Below are 22270 nucleotides of genomic sequence, written 5' to 3'. Positions count from 1 at the left end.
AAAGGGCAACAACTCGTGGCCTTGGCGTGTTGACAGTGGCTCACTCACGAGTCACTGTCTGGTTTCCAAAAATTCTGGAGGGAACACTCATCGGCCTGTGCAATTTCACTGATTGCCAAAAGGTGAAATACCATGCAGCCTCTGATTGGATGTCGCGTGCCAAAGGTTGGAGGGCACACAACGTCCAATCAGAGGCTGCATGGTGGCCTCAACCCCTGCGTACGAACTTTTCTTGTGTTGCGTCCTCACCCCTGCGTCTTTTTTGTCTCTCGCGTGAGCTCTTCAGTTAAAATCCTGGTCCTTTGGTTTCTTGTGGAATCATCGTGACTTACAACTCTCAGTTTTGTGTATTTAGCTTGACAACGCAAGTGTGACCACTTGCGACGTCGTTTCACTGCGTAAGTCTGAACTCTCCTTACCTGCTTCAATTTTGTCCTTCAACCAGCTAATCAGTCTTGGAAGTTGAACTGACAGCTTTTATAGGCTCGTATACAATGAGGATTGTGGGAACTTTAATGGCAAAGGCCACATTACCAAGCTCGATCCATGATTGACGTTTGATTTGCCACCCGAAGAGATATAAAGATCAAGAATCGAGATGGAGAGGATTGTTGGGTCAAATCGGTTCATTTCATTCGTTGAGTTTTATCCCTTTGGATTCATTTCAATCCAAAGATTCACTCTGATTCAATTCTGATTTGAGAATTTTTTAGATTTATTCATGTGACTGCTAGACCTCATCCTGGTCAAATCCAAGTAGCAGAAACAATTGATAGATTATTGAAATCTAGTCAATTAGCGATCATACTGATCATGAAGAAAAAGATGTTAGTGCTGAGATCTCTAAACAAACTTTAAGACAATATTGTTATCCTTTGAGAACCGCACCTCAAGTAAGTGAATCTATTATTACAACTTTCAATGAAGCCTTTTCGATCTCTTGGAATTAATTGTCTTTGGGTTTTTTTAGTGGATCGGTCCTTGATTAGAAGATTTGATAGTTGCTCCTGCTACTATCAGTCGTGAATTAAACTCGACTACAGATAATCGTATGTGACCAATCAAATCATCAGAATCAAATTCCCCATCCAACTTAAACTAATCTATACCTTTTTGTTTTCCAAATCATTAGCTTTGATTGATGTAGAGAATGGAATCATTTAGGGGATACAAAGTTGAATCCGGGCACGTGCCCGGGCATGTGCCCGGAAGTCCAGATTCCCGGAGACCAGCTGAAATCTGGGCAAATTTTTTTTCCCAGCTTGACGCCCAGTTCCCCACCCAGTTTTCCACCCAGAAACTGATCACCCTTTTCCCATCCCATCAAGCTCCGCAAATAAACATAAGGTTTCATTTCATTTTCATCCATGTCTTCTTCCCAAGATTTACATTCGGATCACATCATTTCACCTGATCCATCTTCCGAACCTGATCCAAATCCTACCCAACTACAACTAGACCCTTCAACTCTCAGTCAAGTGCTCACTGGAGCGATTCAACTGGCACAATCAGCTGGTTCAAGTGTTTCCAATAGAAATAAATCGACAAAGGCAAAGATGCCTCGTGAGTCAAAGGCATCTCAAGCAAAACCTTCCTCGCCTCGTAAATCAAAACCTCGTCAACAAAAATCTAAGAAGTCCAAAAACTCAAAGACCATCAATGAAAGCTCTCAAGAAGACGATGAGAAAGGGAACAAGACTACTGTTCAATGGGAACACGATCACAATGCGGATGGGAAAACTTCAATGTACTTATTGCTCAATTGGCTTACGGATGAAGACAATTTCAGTAGATTCAAAGATAACAAATCGGAAAAGAGAGCTGTGGCTGAGGAGATTGAACGTTACTTGATTGAGAATGGAATTACATGGCGAGATGCAAACTCTATCCGAAAAAAGGTAAGTTCTTATGTGATGTTGATTGATCATAGCGTTCATTGATTCTGTTTCTCAATATAAAACTTGGCTTTGGTTGACAGATTGGCCGATTGGAGGAAGCTTGGCGGAAGGCTGACGGAGAGTGTAACCGGACTGGTGCGGGTAGTTGGAAGACAGCGCAGGAAGTTAAGGCTGCTAAGGGATGGGGTGATGAAGACGATGAATGGCTGAAGTTAGAGAAGGTAGCCATGGGTAAGCATTCGCAGTTGATCACAGTTCCTTTGGTTCGATTTCTGATTTGTCTTCTCCAATTCTTTCAGCGCCTATCTTGAAGTTGTGCAAATATTACTTTGAACTTGAGCCGGTATTTGGAACTCGGCATGCTAATGTTAGACTGGCTGCTACCCGCAGTTTACCAGCTACTTCTCGAAATGTTGAAAGCAAGGATGACGGTCAAATCCAACGTGATGCGAGGGAACACTCTATCAATTCTAATTTAGCTTATGAGATGGACCAAAACGGCTCGAAACGCACTCAATTGGAGGAAGGGATGAACGGATCCTTAGTTAATGATTCACACTTACCTAATGAGGATTCAGACGCTCAATCCGATGACATTACTATGGAGGAGATGAGGAGAGTTATGAACGACAACTTTGATGAAACTCCTGGAATTAGTGATACTTACACACCAATTCGAGCTTTTCAATCTTCTCAAACTCGGTCTCAACCTCAACTATCTTCCAGTTCCCTCAAACGCACTTCTTCAAAACATTCTTTGGAATCAGCAAGCCAATCGACCATGAGCAAACGAGCACGCCAATCTGGTTCAGCCTCTTCAATTCAAGGCCTTTTCGAAGGACGAAATTATGGATCATCCTCCGCCGGTGCAGATACTTTCACCTCCACAATTGAGCGTGAGGCGGTTATCAACCATGGAAAAAATATGGATCGTTTGACTCAACTCGCTGTCAATATGAATACTGCTATGTTTGGACAACCTACATCACAACCGGTCTTAAGTGAAGAACAAATCCAAAAGAAATCCTCAATTGAAATTGAATTGGCTGATGTCAAATTGAGTAGTGAACGATTCGACTTAGATTCTCGAAAGGAGAAGCACTTACTTGAAATCCAGCAAATGAAGGCTGAGATGGAACATCAACAAGTATCGAGAAATGCTCAACTCATCAGTACATTAATGCGAGACCATAATATGAATATACATGATGCTATGCTTGCAGCTCAGCAAGCGCAAGCAATGGTCCAATCAAGTTCAAGTGCGACTTAATGGAGGCTCCAGGTTAGTGTGAATTTTCTATATACTTGAATTATAATATGTATTGATATATCGTTCAACTTCTGACATACTATATGATGTTGATAAATCCATCAGGTCCCCAAAGATTTAACAAGGGTATATTAAATTTAAAGAAAGTCTATCTGATTAGTGAAATAGTCATAAAATACGTATAAAATCACTTGTAGTTCAAATTTATATTTAAATGAAATTGGTACTCTAAATGAAATTGTATTTACAATTTACCAACAAGTTGCTTTTCAAATACACGTTGACCTTGAAATTTATATTTAAATGAATTTGTTACTATTTGATTCACCCACTCGAAGTATTACCAAAGATCGAGTTCACTTGTATCCAGTCATCATATCACATGATGATTTCATCTCGAAAATTTTTGTCAAAGTCAAAATTTTTCAAGACAAAAAGGTTTTAATTGCAATTTCTGAAACTATCATATTTACATAAATGGTTAACATCAAAAGAAATTCAATTTAATCATTATTCCTTGTTTCCAAAAATTCCGCAAACAATTGATCCCTTCTACTCGTGTTGCGACCAGTCCTCAAAATAGCTTCTTCATCTTCAAACGCAGGAGCATTGCGAGGGGCTTGTCGTGGTCTTGTTTCTGGTGAAAGACCAGCACTTATGTTTCCCAAAACTCCAGACCACGAATCTTTGATTGAAAGGAGAAAGTTATGTAATATCAAACATGCTTCAATCCACTGATTAGCGCGTAAGGCCGATAGAGCATTGCTGATAACCAATCGAAGTTCTTTCAATGATTGGAAACGTCCTTTGACCATTCCATTACAATGCTCGATTATAACTCGTATTGCACTGATTGCCTTATTGAAAGCGTCTTCGTCTGACCGCAAGCTGTGACCTCGACACCGCCTGAGACAAGGTATCACAACATCAGAGACCGTGTAACCAGAGTCTGCCAAAAGATATTCTCCATCATCGAAAAAGTCATCGGGTTCTTCAAAGAGCTATATTTATCAAAGATCATTGATACATCAGTATGTATACGATAGATATATCACAGACATTACTCACCTGTGAAGACCTGAAGACCCGTTGGTCATGTACACTACCACACCAGCCCAACTCATAATAAATCACCCGACGATGAATGTCGCATACAAGCATGATGTTGTAAGCATAAAAATTCTTCCGGGTCCAATAGTCTTCGGGATTTTCACGAGGTGCAGCAGCCAGCGGAATTAGAGTGCCATCTACGAATCCTACACAACCTTTGAAGAATGAAATTGAGCTAATTTCTTCTTTCAAAGCCGAACGTTCTTGAGGCGAAGGCCAGCGCATGTATTTTGATTTCAAATCGAGTACAGCTAAGATGAATCGAGTGGTCCAATTTTGGACACTCCCTTCTGTGAACACAGGTTGAATCAAATTCATACTCTTGAAAACGATGTCTGAAAGAGAAAAATACCTGAGCAATTGAACATCCTCGCCAGGTGGAAATGGTCACCACCATTACCACCGGTTCCTAAGTTCGCCAGGGCAACCAACGCCTGCCACCAAACGGGTGCTTGCTTCATGTGGGAGTTGTTATGGAAGATCGGATGGTCCTCGATCAAATCAATCAGAATGTTGAAAGCTCTCTTCGACATTCGTGCCTAAAAAGCATCCTGACTAAGTATGACAGCAATTAAAAGGCAATTCTTTAAAACTGACTCACTAGCTTGATGAATCCATCACCTCCTTCTATTAGCACTTGGGAAAACCAAGCGTTTTGCAATTCCTTGCGTCCACGAGAGATCCTGTTTAAAAAGAACCGTTTATGATTTAAGATTGTGAGGGCTTCGTCCAGAATTGCAAGCTCTGAAGTGGCCTTTCTGCGAAGTTGATATCCCAAGCGAAGGAGGTTGTAGCTGTGATCCAAGGCTGGTAGTAACTCAATAAGAGCTACAAGATGCGTGAGAGCCGCCTTCCTTCGATCATCCTCGGTGATAGCTTCGCGAAAGGTTTTCAAAGTGTGAATCATTCGGAAAAGAAACTGGAACCCAGCAATATCGAGGTCTAAGGTTGCGAAGAAGGGTACTTTGTTGTGAGCAAGCGGTTTTCTTGAGTGTCGGGCTACTTGAATGGATCTTCTGAGGTCATGTTTTCGAGTAAAACGAGGCATCAGATTGAAATGTAGCCTTGCGAGTTTGGATGATGAAATGGGGGAGCTGCTGAACGTTCGACGTCTGGCTAACTTGCTTGAGGAGCCTGGATATCTGGCTTACAAAGGGTTCAAAGTTGGAGGGCTGCCCGGGCATGTGCCTGGAAGTCCAGAATCGAGATTTACAGCCAAAAATGGGATCTGGACTTCCGGGCACATGCCCGGGCACGTGCCCGGATTCAACTTTGTATCCCCTAATTCATCACGGTGCTTATCTTTTCTGTTCTTTTTCTCTTTTTTTTTGTTTGGATCTCCAATTGTTGTTCTTGGTGTGACATCTAAATTACACAAATCAATCAAACTTGAAATCATCCATATAAAATAGTTTCCATGTTTTTCAACCTGTTTCAACTGATTCCTGTTGAATCATCTGTTATCATTCAATAAGCTATTCTTCCAATCTGCCACTATTGACCATGCCACCGCCTATTGATGCACTGGGCTTTGGGCTATGCCCATTTCTTGATTCCGAGCTGCTCGTGCCCCGCTTGATCTACCCAAACAGCCCAGATTGACTGAACGCGACCAAATTGGTGGCCTGCGGATAGTCAAATTGGCCTGCAGGCCACCAGCGGCTCGCGCACGCCTACACTTTTGGCGAAGCAAAGGCGCCTTTACGATGAGCTGTCAGGCAACTTACAGTTCGACACTTGGTCGTCGCCAAACTGACTACCTGCTGACGGGCAGTCACTCCGCACAGAGCGACCGTCTGGTGGTGGCCGGCGAGGATGACCTTTTGGCGGTCAGGACGCCCCCGTGGTGTATTTCATGCAGACTTTTACTTATGTCCTATGTTCTTTATGTTACGTAGCTAAGTAGCTGTACCGTACCTATTCGTACCCTGCTACAAACTTGAGCTCAGCCGTACGAAGAATCCCATTCTCGACATTCTGCGATGAGCACTTCTAATACATTACCATCCCCATCAACTCATGGACGTTGTGCTGGTATCAGACAAGATTTAGCAAACTGCATCCTCAAATCCGATTGCGTACTTCAACCACCTTATCGAACACCGAAAGATTGTCTTCAAAATCATATGTCGGAATTACCTGAAGAGTGTTTACACCTTCGCTACGCATTCTTCGATTGCAAAAGGGGTCTTGTAAGCCCCTCTCAAGTACTTGATGTATATTTCTGTGTTGTTCATTTGATCGTCCACTAACAGTCGTCGTCAACTATATCCATTGGACCTCCACCGATTGATCCCGCTTGCAATTCAAACCCATGGCGCGCCAACCGTGGTGTTGACTATAAAAGCTCGACATGCGAAAGCGCTTCAGAGGCTTAGATCCAACCCAGAAGACGGGTATGTTTTCCATCACGGGGGTTTTGACTTTCTGCGCGAAGAATGGCAAGATTGACCACAAGCCTCTCTGCTCCATACTTAAACAGAACAACCTCTCGATCCTGCCAAAACAGGTACCAGTGATTGATTACTTCGACACTACCACCAGACTGCGAGAACAGGCATCCTCGACGCAAGACTCCTTTGCATACACCAAGAACAAACTTCAAATTCATGCGTTTTGGGTGTCTCCCCAACAAACGGGTAGACAAAGTAGACAGTTACGCGGCATGGAGTTCTCGCCATTCTTTCTTGGTAGATAGGACTCGAGAGCTTCTGGAGCACGAATTCTAAGCCCTGATGATTGCGTGTTCAGATCTGACAGCTGGAATGGATCCCTGGATGTAGCATATACATATTTTTAATAAGTCTGAACACCAGCTTTTATGTGTTGGCTACTTTGTTTCCTGTATGTAGGACAAGCCCTTGATATATATTCCGACCAAATCACTGAATGGCTTGGGTGATGATCATAAACTGGGAAATGGATGAATGCAACCTCAGACTAGCTCATTGGACAATGTTATCAAGGGTGATCTTTGTCTTTTGTGTACTGGCTTGAGAAGCTTGAATGATCATTTCAGTTGAAATGATGAAGTTTGCATAGCAAGTATTGACGTACTGGTGTCTGCAAGTTCTGGAGTCGAGACCTTGCAAAGCTTGTCGTATAATTCTGGTACATTCATGTATAAACTTTTGAGAAGCCCAAATATTCGCACTTGAACCTTAATTAATTAAACTTTGTAACACATGAATCCCCCTTCAACCAGCTATATAACTCATGGATCAGTGATTAATTTAAGAGGTTATCATCAAAACACTTTGTACTATCCAGATTGTGAAGATAGTCAAACAGTAAACGTGAATTTAAACAAACAAAAAAACAAATCTTGACACAAGAGAAATATAATCAAATGAGAGTTTCAAATCCATAATCCCAAAAGTGTAAAAATGTAAAATCAAAGCTTGATTTGTGTTTATCTTCCAAAAATCCAAACATAGGCATCTTATATGTCCCCAAACATCACCAAAATCTCTGTGGACTCAAACATTCCATCAAAATCTTGATCAGAAGAAATATATCACCAGGAAAAAAAGATATGAAATGATTCAGATTTTAATATATTTCACGTGATCTAAAAAAATGAGCTGCACACGAAAAAAAGAAAGAGTAAAAGCAAAACCCTCAAAACCTTAAGTTATTAACACAGGCACAACAAAACACAAAGCCAATCAGACCAAAACCAAATAATGAAAAATCCATGATTCTTTAGAAAAGTTAAAGAAACCAAATATCACAAGTTTGAGTTTGAAACCACGAAAGAAAAATCATGTATGTGTGAAATCAAAAAATTCAAAAAGTTTCAGAAAAATAAAATAAAGTACCCCTTTATAACTTGATAAAGATCAAAAGATGGAAAAACAAACAAAATTAAAATCAGAATTTCCCGACAAAGGAAAGATTATTGTTTTAAACTTATGCCTCATCAAAAGACATATCAATTAAATTTAATGTTTTCTCTTTAGGAAGTATAGCACTTTGATCAACCGTTGTATCACCTTCATATTCAATTTCATCTCCTTTTTGATGATGAGTTCCTTGTGATTCTTGTCTATGCATCAAGTCTTCTAAAAGTTCGTATTTCTGTCTCATTTCTGATGCTTCTTCTTCTGCCATCGTGGCCATATGTTGATATTGTTCCAATTTCTTTTGTAATTCGGCTGTTTTTGCATTATGAGCTTCATGTAATTCGGTAAGTTTACGTTCTGTAATAGCACTCGTGCCAGTAGCCGTTCCACCATTAGAAGCTCTTAATTGTTTTACCTCTGCTTCAACTGCTTGTCGTTTACTTATTTCTCGTTGAATCTCTTCAGTAAACTCATTAATCATCGATTGTTGCATTTCAATTCGGGTAGCTTCTCCTTGACTTGCTTCTTCCATCGCTGCCAACTCTTTTTGCAATTTTGTCTTTTCCTCGATATGTTGCTTCACTTCAGCTTCATGTCGTTCACGGAAATGTTCAAACTTAGTGGTTAGATCCTCAGTAGTAGCTTGAAATACTGAACGAGTTTGTTCTCCTTCTTCTCGTGCATTTTGAAGGGCTTCTCGAAGTGAGGAGATTTCTTGTGAATCACTTGTTTGAGCCTTTGCCTCCGATTCCACATGTTTCAATGTGGCTCGAGTCTTCTCAAGTTCCCCAGTCAATTGATCAATAGTGGTCAACTGGTCGGTGTTAGTGGATCGGGTAGCGTTGAGATCCGATTGAATAGCGTTCAGCTCGAGTTTGACTTGCATTAGTTCAGATTCAATCTTGACTCGTTCGGATGCAAAATCAGATGTCAAGGCGGCTTTGGTAGCTTCCAATTCAGCCGCGTGAGATGATAAGAGCTGGATAACATAAAATACGAGGCAGTGAGCAAAGGTGTTGTGAATACGATGAACATCAATTGACAAATCTTATATTGAATGATACGATTGTTATCGTGACTTACTTGCTCAGTTGTGTCTTGAGAACTTTGACGAAAACCTCTCAGCTGTTCGATATGACCGCTGTCTAACTCCTCTCGGGCTCGGTTGAACTCTTCTTTAAGTTTGCTCATATGTTCAGCTTTCAAGGCTTCCATTTGCTCCAGAAGATCCTTCTCTTGTTCCTGTATCAAAATCAATAGGCAACTGATATTAGCACTTCACTTCAACTGTCGATAAACAAGAACAGCACGCACCGTCTTTTCTTGGCGTAAGCTTGCTAAAGCTGCTTGCAATTCATCACGCTCAGTCTGGAGTGCAGAATGGGCGTTGCGAACTTCAGAAAGCTCATTCTTCAGAGCGAGAATGGCTTGCTCGAGCTCTTCACGCAGAGCGCTCAGCTTGACTTGATGAGCTTCCTCGGCAGTCGAGCGGGTTTCTTCGGTAGCCTTCTCAAGCGCCACGGTATGCTTTTCTTCGAGTTCCTTGACGATAGCATCTCGATCACTTTCCCAAGCTTGTAATTTCTCACGAGTTGAGGCAAGTTCAGATTCCAAGCTCTCTCGAAGTTCCTTCAAAGCAGATTCGTGTTCACCAGTCAAAGATTGAACACGAGCGGAATGTGTGGATTCAAGTTCCTCTAATGCTTGAGTGTGCGATGCGCCAGATTCGTTGCTAGCTTTGGCAAGCTCTTGAGCAAGGTCGTTGGCATATTTGGCGGCTGCTTCTTCTTCAACCTGTTTCGCTCGCGTCTCGGCCGCTTCAAGTCGCGATGCAACATCATGATTCCCAGAGTCAAGCTCTTCCCGCAAGGCGCCAAGCTTCTCCTGGAGTTGTTGAGCGTGTTGTTCAGAGAGTTCGGCAAGCGCAGCAGCGTGTTTCTCCTCAGCTTTGGCGATCTCTTCCTTCAGGCTATCCACCGTCTGTTGTAGTTCGGAAACCTGCGTAGCAGTTTCTGAATGTTGGCGAATTGACTGTGCGTGTTCCTCTTTTTGAGCTTCTACAGCTTTGGTGAGTTCGTCAACACGAGCTTGAGCAGTTTCCAAATCAGCTTTAGAAGCCGCAAGTTCGGCCGAGTGATCATCATTCGATCCCGATTGATCCTTGGCCTCTGCGAGTTGAGCCTCTAGGGCCTGTATTTCCGCTTTCAATTGATCATGGGCGGCTGCAGCCGTCTTGGCATCGGCTTCCAATTGTCCTTCAACGGTCGTCAAGAGTTTCGATTTTTCAGCCAAAGATATTTCGGCTTGCAAGAGCTGGATCAAAACCAATCCTGATCAGATTGGAAAAACGCATACACGCAAGTCAAAACATCTAACCTTAGCTTCCAATTCCGAAATTGCGGCTGCGTGGGCGCCATTGGTAGCGACGGCCCTGGTCCCCGTCACACCGGGTGCATGAGAAAGTCGTTTTACGGCTGAGCTGGAGCCCGCGGTAGTAGATTTTGCGGCTGCTCCCGAAGCTGTAGCAGTGGTTGGTCTCTTGGCAGTCGCGGTGGTACCATTGCTGGCAGCTGTCTTGATAGGGGCTCTGGTGACTGAAGGAGCAGCGCTAGTTCTGCGAGTAGGAGCTGCAGGGGCAGGCGGTGATTTGATCTGCGTAGAAGTTGAAGCATTCCTGTCATGGGTTGATGCCTTATTTGCAACCTCAGAATTGATTGTTCGGGTGGCACTCGAAATCCGTGGATTGGGTTTGTTACTCTGAACGGCTGACGATACCGTAGTTGAGGGTTTCATGCCGGCGGATGTCGATTTGGCAAGTGACGCATTGGCAACGCTTGATGTGGTGGTCGTGGCGGGCGCTTTCGGACCGACGACTAGAGAGTTTCGCTTGCTAGTGACTGCAGCGGGTCCCACAGTAGGCCTGGCAGTTCTGGCGGCGGTGGGTGACTTGACAGTAGCTGGAGCAGCAGGCACGGCAGGTTTTTTCAAAGGCGCGGCGGTCGTTTTTGACAATGGTTTCTTGTCGCCCGTGTGCTTCTCTTCGATCAGTCATCGATGGTCCAAAAATTGGCTCAGTCATTTGTCCTCTCGTAATAGGGCATCAAGAGAAGACTAACCGAAGGCAGCAATGGCAGCAGCGATTCCAGGCTTTGTGATCGGCATGACCTTGGTCGGTGTCGTAGGGTTTTCAGCAGGCTTTACTTCTAGATCGGTGATTTTTTCAATCTCCTGGGTAGGCGTCTCGAGAGGTTGGTTTTCGTCATGTTCGGATGGGGATTGGTTACCGCCAACCATACCTGAAGGTACGCTTTCGACTGAGGCGACCACTTCTTCAGACATGATTTACACAGAACTATAAGAGCTGATGGACCCTAGAAGTTAACAGTTTCGACCAAAGAGGAGATGTGAAGAAAACAGAGGAAAGAAGGTGAATTGACTTGAGACTGGATGTGATAAATTTGTCTGAAAGGGAAGAGAAAGTAAAGTAGAGCTTTTTGTGGTTCCAATTTGATTTGATTTGATGATCTATAGGGAAGTCTTCATAAGTTAAATCCCGAGTTGACCTTTGTGAGTGATGAAAGTGATGATGATGATGTCAAGGAACTATCAAGTGGTTTCGTTGAACAAGGTAAACCCCCGTTTGGACTCAGTAGCTGATACCCGCTTAAACCCATACTCGTCATCTTCATTCAATCTACATATCAAATTCCAAATCATCTCAAGGCCGCGCGTGAGAGAAGAGGATCACGATGGTTCACCCATCCGAGGAAGTCAAAAAGGTGGAACTTGAAAGAGGAACTGTGCTTTAACCTTGAAAATTTTGATTTCTTAATTTCCCTGCTTTCAAGACATGCAGCTTGAAAGGTCATCTTATATTCTGGGTCCAGTAGCTTTGATAGCTGAGCAATTTAAAGGAAATACAATCTTTCCTCAAAGTCTGGAATGACTCTACCGTAACATCAGAGAATTAGGATGGAAGAAAATTACTTTATATATATCTCATAAGTTGCATAAATATGGGCCAAAATATAAATGATGTAAAAATCATTTTTCAACGGAAACTTGTGGAAATGTGACTGAGGATTGAAAGGTACGGGACTTACGATGTGATGAAGCAATCTAAACTAAGGCATGGCTCAATTGCATCTTTAGATAAAATGATCATGTTTTCTACTGATATCCTTGCTTTCATTGATATTTATAGGCGCACAATCTCTTTGATTATACTGATATACCTGGTGGAATCTTGGCAAAAGAAGACCCACTGGACTCATTCACAAAGTCGAAATTGAAGGCCCTTTTACGACTAACAATGACTGAAGATATGATTGCATAGCGTGGATTATGTGATCAATTGCATGCCTCTACCCTTACATCATGGGGGGTGTCTTTCTGGTAGTATATTTTATCGAAGGGCCATTGTGAGGCCACTTATTGCTCGCTCTATAGTCTTAGGTTTGTTTGGGATCTACTTATAGTCGAAATTTTTGGTTCAATTTTGACCCCTGATAAGATATGACGATCATACATAGGTAGGCATATGTGGCGACGAGGTTCATTTGATATTTTGTATATCAGGAGTCATTCAAGTGATTAAAAAATTATATGATAATCAAAATTTGCTAGTTATCAAAGGCAGATACATACAAGACTTGAGTATATGTTTCTATTCCAAAAGATTGGAATGAGTTATACAAGTTAAAATTCTGAATTTGTCCGAAGAAGATGAGAAGATGAAAAAATTAAGATGATAATATTTTTTTGATTGGGTTGATCACATATTTAGACAAACGTTTAAGATACACACAGCTGCCCACTCATAAATGGTGAAAGCTTTTTTTTATTGTGGTTAACCTTTAAGTGGTTTTGAGGTGCATATATGCGACTTTGTCTATTCAGCTTTCTGTGAAGCCTGGGGTGCCATATAGCAATAATCTTTGGGTATACTTGGGTCTGGATTAAGAAAATAACTAAAGATTGGCAAAAAGCATGAGGTCAGTCAGTATGCAGATGTGGAGATTGAGAAACAGGATGGGGTTGAATTGGTCTTGAGTGTCAATATGCAAGGATCACTGACGTAGGAAAGTGGACTTGGTAGCCCGCACCACCTTGGAAAAAGATTGCCAATATTAGAATGACGATCTGTGCTCCACCATCTAAAGCAGCTGAGCAAACGTAATTATACTTCTTGAACCTGTTTTAAAAGATTGAGATTTGATTGGTGTTTGTTTTCATCATACATACAAAGAATTATGCGGATTCGAGTACTTACCATTCAGGTAGATATCGTCGTGCGTAAAATTGTGACATCAGTCCAATGATTATATTTACAAATCTACCGGCAGTAGCACCTAGAAGTGTATGAAATTCACGGGAAAGTAAAGGTGATAAGATATCATGGTAAAGTAACGGCATCATGAGAAGATATTCGTACCTGAGTATCCAGAAGAGATGGACCCAGTAACCAATGGTACGTTGATCAAGTTTAGTTTCAGTCGTGGCCAGTATTTATGCGCCATGAATATGGGTATTGGCAAAAAGAGTCCAACACCAAGGGCAGCCGGGATTGCGACCTGTAGAATTTATGGATGATACATGGTCAGAATCTCGTAAGACACTATGATGAAGAATTCGAGACTTACGTAACGTTGATTGGCCATGAACAACTTGGTAGAGAAGGCCCCCCAGCTGGAACAAATCAAAACATGGTGTCAATATTGCAAGGACGAAAAGGCAGACGTAGGTGAAGGATAGGAGATTAGAAAATTGATCTCACCTGACTGCGTGTGATTCAAACGCAGCAATCGCAAATCCTGAAAAGACACCATTACCATTTGGTAGAAGCAACACTTCACGTTGACTCCCAATTAAGGCTTTCATCATAGCGTAATTCACGAGAGCCCCGACCAAAGTCCCAATCAACTGAGATATGACTACCATACTCTGCGAGATGTGCATATACTGGCCTGTAGGTGTGAAATATGAGGTTCAGATGTGATCCTTTGATAGGCTAGTGAAATAGGATATTACGTACCTAGTTTGAGATCTTTGATCATATTCATAGATTGGGCTACGGTGGAGGCTCCGAAAGTTGTGAAATACATATTCCCATATGCATTTCCAGGGAACATCAACCCCCCCAACATTTGTACCACACCGTTCATATTCAGATGAAAGCCTGTGATAGCTGTCAGGAAACCAACAGCCAAGCTTTGGTGCCCGAGAGGGTACGACAAGAAAAATCATGTGGGCACTTGAGCGCGCTTAGGTATACTAATACAATACTTTCACTCACGTAAGAAGACCAGAGATAGCAATCGCCACCAAAAGGCCAAGAGGAGATAGGCCCGATTTGTCAAGAGCGGATGCCCCTAGCGCCATGCCGATAGATATCAAGCTGATCAAACAGAAACCCCTATTTGAAGATGCTCATGATTAGCGAGTCGCAAGATTCGTGCTTGTGATGCCGAAGGATAACTCACCACACCGGAAAATCCCGGTATTTTTGACACACGATTCTGTGAGGGTCTATGCCTTCGGCGTTGCCTTTTCTTTTGAATAATTGCAAGATGATTTTATAGTTGTACAATAACACGTGAGTGATCGCCGATGCAGCCGCCAAAGATGCAAACACTTGAGCGATCACGTATGTCGAAGTGAAAGAGGGTAGACCGATTTGCGTGATGGCGTCTTCATTAGGGGTTCCGTCACCATTGATGACTTTTTTGATAGGATACGGCGTTCCCTGAGCGGTGAGCAAAGAGACAGACAAAAATGGGAAATTTTGGGCCACTCCAGCATCTATAACACAAAAGAGCAAAGTTCTTTCGTAAATAAAATTCGCTTTGAAACCTCCATGAAAGTGAGGAAGGTATGGTTAGCAGAGAAAGGAACTCACCAAACCAAGACTGGCTATAAACCAAGGATAATATGAACAATGAAAAGAATACACCAACAATATGGTGAAACTATGCAAGGCATATGGTCAGACCCGGTCACTTGATATCGAGGTTCAAGACCGAAAACTTACTTGAGCGCTCAGGGGCGTAAAAAAGGGACCGTGTGCTCCTATCAATGCCCAGTCACCAGAAATATTCAGAAATCCCAGCCCTTCAAATGGTTTTGCTCCCCCGAAAAGATTTGTTATCAAGGGATTCGGAGGAAGGGTAAGGCAAAAGAAACTGATTGCTTGGAATGCTGGAGCTATGTAGGTAGGAAAAATCTCGTCTAAAATAGAATACACGGTATTAGCAGGTCGAATTCTAATGGAATCGGGCTAGTGTGGTGGATGATTTCTTTAATCGATGAAAAGTGCTTACAAAATCCCATGCTGAAGAAAGCCTTCTTGAAAAACGACAGCTGATCCTTTGTGTGTTGACCTTCGCCGTGAAGTGAGTGGAACAGAGCAACAGATGGTAATACGTCTCTATAAAAGTTGTCTCGTGAGACAAGAATTCAGCCTATGATTTTTCCAAAATAGGTGTGGACAGGCTAAGAAAGTTGCTCACGGGTAAACAACTTGCGCAGGATAAACAAGAATAGGCTGTAATAATCTGTTCAGAAGAGGATTGTATTTTCAGAGTCACATCGGTATAAATCATGAATGAAGTTACTCACCCTGCCCAGCCGTATCCTATCATCTGTGAGCTCAGAAGTACAAGGAGAGAGACTCCAAGACTTGAGACTTGATCGAAATATAGATCTTTGGCTGCCAACATCTAAAATCCAGGTTCAAAAACGTGGGTGAAGGAATTATTGATCTCAGCTGTTCTATCTTGCAAGATAGATCACGGAGCTAGAGACGTGTTGAAACCAACCTCGATGGCGAAGGCACCAACACTCGCCGAAGTAGACATAATGGAAGCGAATGTGGTTTCTTTCTGTTTATTCAAGGAACGCATGAGCTCTCGATTTTTACCAAAAGCAGATTGAAAACTTACAATGCTGAATGGACCTGGGTTCCACCATTTGGGTCCGGGTATTAGGGCCAGTCCCCTTCCCAAAAGCATCGATGTAATTTGTAGAAAAAGAGGTTGCAGACGAAGGTGAACCGGCTTGAACATGAATAACTATTCGACGCCAAAATTAGATCCTAGCTTCCCTCTCAGTAATTTTATCGCGGAATGTGTGGGCACTAACTTGTGTAACAGCGGCGCCCAAAATGCCTTCCAGGATTCCTACCAAGATCGACCTTACCGTCATGACAGGGAGACTTGAGTCATCTTCCAAGGAGAACATATGGACCTCGCTTGGAATGTGTTCTCTTGTTCCGTCAGACTTTACACTTGCATTTTCCGACCTTGCTTTTTCCGTATCATCTTGGCCAGCAAGTGAGGTTTTTTCCTGAGGGTGATCCAGGCGGGAACTATATGTTCTTTCGCCCGAGCTTCTAAAAGATCGGGATCTGGAAGGCGCAAGAGTAGCGTCAAGGAAAGAAGATGAGTCGCCTTCCCCGAGCGATTGGTCTTCATCTATGTGCGGAAAGAAAGAATCTTGATGTTGGATTGGTGGTTCACTGTCGCGTACTACCCCAAAATGTCCTCGTGATTCGTCTACGGGGGGTGTTTGAGTTTTTCTCAAAGACATGACCATTATATATTAAGATTTTCGAAAGTGTCGATGCTGAAGGTACTGAGATATAGGGTAATTTATGAGGTAAGGTGTAGTGTGTAGCCGCACCAAGAATCGCCGAACAGATGGCGAAAGGTATATCGATGGGTGGGAGTGGACTAAGAATGGCGATGAAGAGGTCGTTGAAGGAATTTGCTGTAGTTTTGTTGAGTAAATCACAATCGGGATATAAACAGCAACTATACGCGTCAATTGAGTAACTGATGATGAGCTTGCTTCACAATGAATTCTATGTGCTCTAGTGGTCTATGGGTCACCTTCAGTACTTGCGTGTCACTGGTGGATAATTCCAGATAGTACTTCGTTGAGCCAGGCAGATATCTGAGGTATAAGATATCACCACAGGATCAACCAGGCAGTCACTATGGCTGCAGACTGGGGTTCACATTCAACCCTTCAGTGACCGGGTCAGATTGGCTGAGCTGCCGCGTTGAAGGTCTGCGCTTCAAGTACTTGCAGCCCAACCTTAATAATCAATTTGGAACGGTCGGTTAAACCTTCCCCGTCCAACTCGAGCTTTTAGTCGTGTCCTTGAGTGAGCCGCCACCTGAGCCGCCGGGAATTCAAGCGCTATCGCTATGCATATCTGATCATACGTTTTCGAGATCTTCAAGTCAGCATGACTTTCGCCCAGTCATCTAATTGTGGAATTGTTTGAACCAGTAAAGCTCTTGGGCCACCGACTTGGACTCTGGTTGATATATGTACCCTGCCTATCATTATATTTTCCTGCGCGCTATTCACCAATTTCTCGTCCATTTGGCCAGAAACCTGTGTCATGTTGTGTTGCACAACTGCGATTTAGGTCCCAGACGAGCGCCCTTGCATGAGACTTGTCTTGTCTTGTCTTGACCACCCGGATCATTTGCGACGGTTGAAATACATCTGGTCCGCTTCTCCTATGACGAGGCCGCAAACGTCTGGCTTCAGCTTGATCATGTCCTCATAATAATAACGTGCAAAATCCAACGAAATCCATCAAGCGCACGACTGTCCCAGATGGGGCACGAGAGGCTCGATATGATGACCACGCACGCAAGATGAACAAGGTCTCGATTGCAAAGACATGCGATAAAATGTAAGGCCTTGCTGATTTATAGACTCGACACCACCCGGTGACCGTGTCCGTATCATGTGGTCAACAAATTGTTGGAGGCTGGAGGCGAAGCACCGAGTCAGATCAAACTCTGCGTGGTTCAATTAATGTGTTCACAGTGCGGCACATAGATGCGGCTTTGAACCAGTCACCGCATCTTCACACAGATACTGACAGATACAAGATGTGACATGTGTTTCTACAGTGGTCAAATTGCGCTTTCCGTGAAATCCTCACTGGCGATTTCGCGAATCAAACCTCAAGCTTTTTGATTCTGGGCCACTTTTATTTGAGCATCGAATGTCTAGTTTTTCTCGTCGCCCATTGGACAGGTCAGTACTGTTTGATTTCTCACCGGAACCTAAAGTCTGTTCTGACAATTTCCAAAGCAATCGCCATCCGCTCCTTCGACTTGCCCTCTCTCAAATTCGACGGAGACCGGTTATCTTCTTTGGTGTACCCTTCGTTGGCAAGTGCATATCCATCAACTACGGCATAAATTACTTCCTCACTTGTATTCCAAATCATCGTCTGCTACAGGAACCCTGTTGACTGGATCATTCCTGTTATCTAAATTGACACAAACCCGGTACGATTATAACGCTACTCGGGTTCACACCCTTGCCGAGGAAGAACGACTCCAGCTCGATCGTAACCGTAAGCGAGTTGACCTACGTGAAGAGTATTTTCGATTAAGTCAACCGGGCGACGTAGGAGACTCGTTCGTCTCCGCACGTCCAGGCGGTACCCAGCAAGCACCTGAGGTGAACAACAAAAAGAATCGCCAGAGAAATTGGGAATGGGACGGTGAACAAGTTCGGGTACCTCGCCCGCCTGGGATGGCTGAGTGGGGAGCTGTTGACCCACGGGAAAGGAGCCCTGATGCTGGCACACGACTGGTCTGAAGATTGGAGGTTTGCTACGTCTCCTTTGAGGAAATAACATTGCATATCCAACACGCTCATTGATCTAGGCGCTTCGTAAAACAGAAAATCAAGTCGCCGAGAAACCCCGATTTTGCTGCGCCTGCGTCCGGCTTGTCAACCGTATCAATATGGATCTCGCCAGGTCAGACCCTGATTTCAAACTTTATATGAGGTAGATTTTTCATCGAGTGCTTGCGCTATCCTTACATGTAATCTCATCGCTTACAGTAAATGAATCCGCCGACTGTGATGCCAGCCACTGCTTCACACCATACGATTGCCTTGTAGTTCCCGGTGACGAAAACATACTGGTTATCGCAAAAGTCGATGTGTTGAAGTGTGCTTCGAGATTGAAAGCCTGGGACTCTGACATGTTGATATGCACAGCACATCCGGTCACTAGCTTGTCTCGCACTCTGACTCCAGGTATCAAAGGTATCGCGTTCCTGTAGGGTTCAACTTGTAATCGTTAATGACTCACTGCCGTTGTCCCAGCTCTGATGTAAAGCTTTCCAAATCATTAATTCACAATCGAAAATCATTGACTGCGACACTGCAACGGAAAAGATTTTTCAACTTAATGTATTTTCTTGTTGCATGTGCCCAAGGCATATGGGAGATTGCCACAACACATTTTAGCTCACAGAGTCTCTGGGGTATTGATGAAGAATTTTCATCAAGACCAATAAGATCGACATTTCACCTCTTTGCAATCGACCGCCAACGTGACGTCGCTGTAGACAGCTCGATTTGCTATAATCACACGACGGGACGAGAGTGACCATTGTACCGAACAAAACCTATATTTTCCTTCTGATGTTGTCGTGCCTTGCTTATATATATAGCATGGCTTATTCAAAACCATCCAGGGCTCTGTACTGCGCTGTCAAAGTCTTGTACATGGCGCTGTTGGTGTAGCGGTTAGCATTGAAGCCTTCCATCGTGAACAGCTTTAGTCCGGGGTTCGAATCCCCGACAGTGCAAATATTTTTGTGTGTTGTTGCGGGCAAGAGTGCACCACCCATATACAACAAAAGACCAGACCCCTTCGCGGCACCATTTTCACAACTTCTGGATTTCAGAGGCTGAGGCTAATTTTGAGATGAGAATTTGAGCAGAAAATGAGATGAGGCTCGAGTCTGTTTGAGCAATATGTTTGTTAGAAGAGGAACCGATATCTGTCGAAGTGTGTGCACATCGGCATGCTTGTACGCAAAGTTTTGTGGGGATGTCCTCCGAGAACTTTAGCAAGCCTAAGTTGGTAGGTAGTCATTTTGGTTTCTTGGTGACACTCATGTCTAAAAGTCTGAATTGAAAGAAGGGTTTCTGTTCGGCGCTGGTTTATTGGAAAAGGGGATATGTTATCGGTGGGGCATTCGATATGAGCAAGGAATGGAATGTGTCTATCCGCATAACGATCACAGTGGCACGTGAAGCTCGAAGACAACCAGTTCGTCAAAGATGAGTGAGATATAAAATGGCTGTGTATCTATTTTGCAAAGAAGCAACGAACAAGACACCGAGTGAACGCATTCGGCTTGTGAAGTTCTTTTGGGCTACGTATGACATCGGTCGCGGCGGCTGGGCACCATAAGGTTTTCGCTATCGGAGACAAGAGGCGAGTGGGGCGCGAGTTAGCCGTAGCTTCACAACGATCACAAGATATTTCGATTCGGTTTTCAAGTCTACCGACGATGCAGGCCATTGGAATTTAAAATGCTTCTAGAACCCGCTTATAATCTTAACAAACTAGTCAGGACTGGTATTTCAAAACATTCACCTTCAATTTAAATCTTCTTGCAATAAACTAGCAAAACTTCAGTTCGAAAACCATGCACTGCCAATCCAACAGTTTATTTCTTTTGATCACACTTGCTTCATCCTTGTTTCAATTATCTCATGCCCTCCCTCATGGCTTAGAAAGAAAAGTTAGACGGAGTCTGAAGAAGACATTACTTCTCCGAAGAGAAGAGGAGCCAGGTCATGATCTAAAAGAAACCACAGGACAAGACGAAACTCCAATCCAAAAAAAAATCAGTGCAATGTTTCAGGATGTAGTGAAGATGGGTTTCAATATGGATCAAAGTGTTGCCAACTTTGCTTCTAATTCATCTGAGATCCAAAAAGGAACTGATACGGTGAAAGGATTAATACCAACAGTTTTGAAAGCTCAAGATGAACTTTATAAATCCACCAAGCTCTCTAATGCCACTCAGGACGAGGAAGTCAAGAAGGCAATGACAGTAGCCAAGGCATCTGGTGAAGTCCTTATGTCAGTGAATCTTCCCTTTCCGAAGATATCAACTAGCAGTGCGGGTAACTGATATCCTCATTTCCTTCCAGAAAAGCTTTGGATGCAATTGCGGCCAGTCCAGAAGATGCCAAGTTAGTAAAAACCACCCATTTTTACGAGGAATTTGACGTCTTATGGGCGCCTAAAAGTCGTGCAACCTCATCAAATTTTTCAATCTATTTATCTCACATATACTAATTCTTTTGTTTGTATCAGTGTGATAAAGACAAATTACAAAGCCATGGCTGAAGCCTTTGAGAAAATCATCGACGGTACGGGCCAAGTTTTTGTTCATTGCAACTTGAATAAACTTGATGGCTGACTGACATGATAATTTCAAATAATTATCTATCCAGGCAGCGAAAGATTAGCTGAGGCTGCTGACCCTACCCCTCAATTGAATGAGGAGGGAATCTTACCTCAATCAGCAAATCCAGATGGCATCGAAGCTGGAAAAGAATCGAATTCTGGAAAGAAATCTGATGAGAAACAAGCTCCCACTTCCAGGGGAGAGGTACTTGAAACGGGAAAAACTGATGTTGAACAATCATCAACTCCTGAAGAAAAATTGGCTGAATCCACAAAAGGTGATGTTGAACAATCAGATACCAAACTCACTGGACAATCAGACGTATCAGCTACAAGGTCTAAAGAAGAAGTAACTGCAGCGTTAGATGAAGCAAGCAGAGGATAATTAGTTTTGAAAAACAATGCTATTAGTACAACCCGTCAATCTTGCTTAGGCCGTTGGTGTTAATAATACTAAATCATGTATAATCAGAAAGAACATCACCCAATGATTTGGTTTTCTTGATCATGATCTCAACCCCCTTTTAATTCACTTGTCTTTCTTACAATTCTTTCATTATCATTTAAATAGAATTTCTCAAACTCATTGTATTGTATTTTTAGCATAAGTTTCTTGTGATTATAGAACACTAGAGAATGTGCGGGCATGCCCGCCACAGCTTGACTGTTCCACAATTTGCCCGGAAACACTGAAACTGCCAAAATGAAGCAGTTCCTAACACCTGCTTACCTAGCTCCGACTCAGAATTTTACACACCTTTCAAGACACAAAGATGGAATCTGTCACCTAAGCACACTTTGAAGTCCAGGCCAATATTTGTTTATCCTAATTATAGAAAACCAGGTGGTATAAGATTGCAGACCACATTTGCCACAAAAGTTGAGAAAGGCA

General features: G+C 43.0%; 7 protein-coding genes across 7 annotated transcripts; 4 read left to right on the top strand and 3 right to left on the bottom strand.

Moving 5' to 3' along the window:
• Positions 1–2125: 2125 nt before the first annotated feature.
• Positions 2126–3168, top strand: MELLADRAFT_87591 (uncharacterized protein; the record flags this gene model as incomplete). The annotated part of the gene is made up of 2 exons (XM_007410935.1): positions 2126–2129; positions 2198–3168. 2 exons carry the CDS (start codon positions 2126–2128, stop codon positions 3166–3168), a joined length of 975 nt encoding a protein of 324 aa, XP_007410997.1.
• Positions 3169–6299: 3131 nt separating this feature from the next.
• MELLADRAFT_31749 (uncharacterized protein) lies at positions 6300–6661 on the top strand (the record flags this gene model as incomplete). Its single annotated transcript, XM_007410936.1, has 2 exons — positions 6300–6470; positions 6626–6661. Coding segments are annotated over 2 exons (207 nt in total), but the record flags the coding sequence as incomplete, so codon positions are not given.
• Positions 6662–7812: 1151 nt separating this feature from the next.
• On the bottom strand, positions 7813–11701 carry MELLADRAFT_116672 (Hypothetical protein; the record flags this gene model as incomplete). The annotated part of the gene is made up of 5 exons (XM_007410728.1): positions 7813–9102; positions 9207–9365; positions 9438–10436; positions 10500–11161; positions 11240–11701. 5 exons carry the CDS (start codon positions 11460–11462, stop codon positions 8191–8193), a joined length of 2955 nt encoding a protein of 984 aa, XP_007410790.1.
• A 1313-nt stretch (positions 11702–13014) lies between these two features.
• MELLADRAFT_87588 (putative oligopeptide transporter) lies at positions 13015–16715 on the bottom strand (the record flags this gene model as incomplete). Its single annotated transcript, XM_007410727.1, has 18 exons — positions 13015–13093; positions 13201–13317; positions 13396–13474; positions 13558–13696; positions 13766–13811; positions 13900–14089; positions 14158–14333; positions 14419–14538; positions 14606–14924; positions 15022–15031; positions 15080–15091; positions 15154–15350; positions 15443–15549; positions 15632–15676; positions 15741–15841; positions 15941–16003; positions 16064–16192; positions 16263–16715. 18 exons carry the CDS (start codon positions 16713–16715, stop codon positions 13015–13017), a joined length of 2382 nt encoding a protein of 793 aa, XP_007410789.1.
• Positions 16716–18389: 1674 nt separating this feature from the next.
• On the top strand, positions 18390–18755 carry MELLADRAFT_36450 (uncharacterized protein; the record flags this gene model as incomplete). Its single annotated transcript, XM_007410937.1, has 1 exon — positions 18390–18755. A coding segment is annotated over one exon (366 nt), but the record flags the coding sequence as incomplete, so codon positions are not given.
• Positions 18756–18991: 236 nt separating this feature from the next.
• MELLADRAFT_107139 (uncharacterized protein) lies at positions 18992–19561 on the bottom strand (the record flags this gene model as incomplete). The annotated part of the gene is made up of 3 exons (XM_007410726.1): positions 18992–19222; positions 19258–19284; positions 19421–19561. The coding sequence occupies 3 exons, from the start codon at positions 19559–19561 to the stop codon at positions 18992–18994; spliced, it is 399 nt and encodes a 132-aa protein (XP_007410788.1).
• A 1257-nt stretch (positions 19562–20818) lies between these two features.
• MELLADRAFT_87586 (uncharacterized protein) lies at positions 20819–21763 on the top strand (the record flags this gene model as incomplete). The annotated part of the gene is made up of 4 exons (XM_007410938.1): positions 20819–21048; positions 21120–21161; positions 21286–21341; positions 21426–21763. The coding sequence occupies 4 exons, from the start codon at positions 20819–20821 to the stop codon at positions 21761–21763; spliced, it is 666 nt and encodes a 221-aa protein (XP_007411000.1).
• Between the last annotated feature and the right edge of the window lie 507 nt (positions 21764–22270).

Source organism: Melampsora larici-populina (assembly GCF_000204055.1).
Source record: "Melampsora larici-populina 98AG31 unplaced genomic scaffold MELLAscaffold_22, whole genome shotgun sequence".
Lineage (NCBI taxonomy): Eukaryota > Fungi > Basidiomycota > Pucciniomycetes > Pucciniales > Melampsoraceae > Melampsora > Melampsora laricis-populina.
The sequence above is the reverse complement of the archived record's forward strand: the minus strand, read 5'-3'. Positions and strand labels throughout refer to the sequence as shown.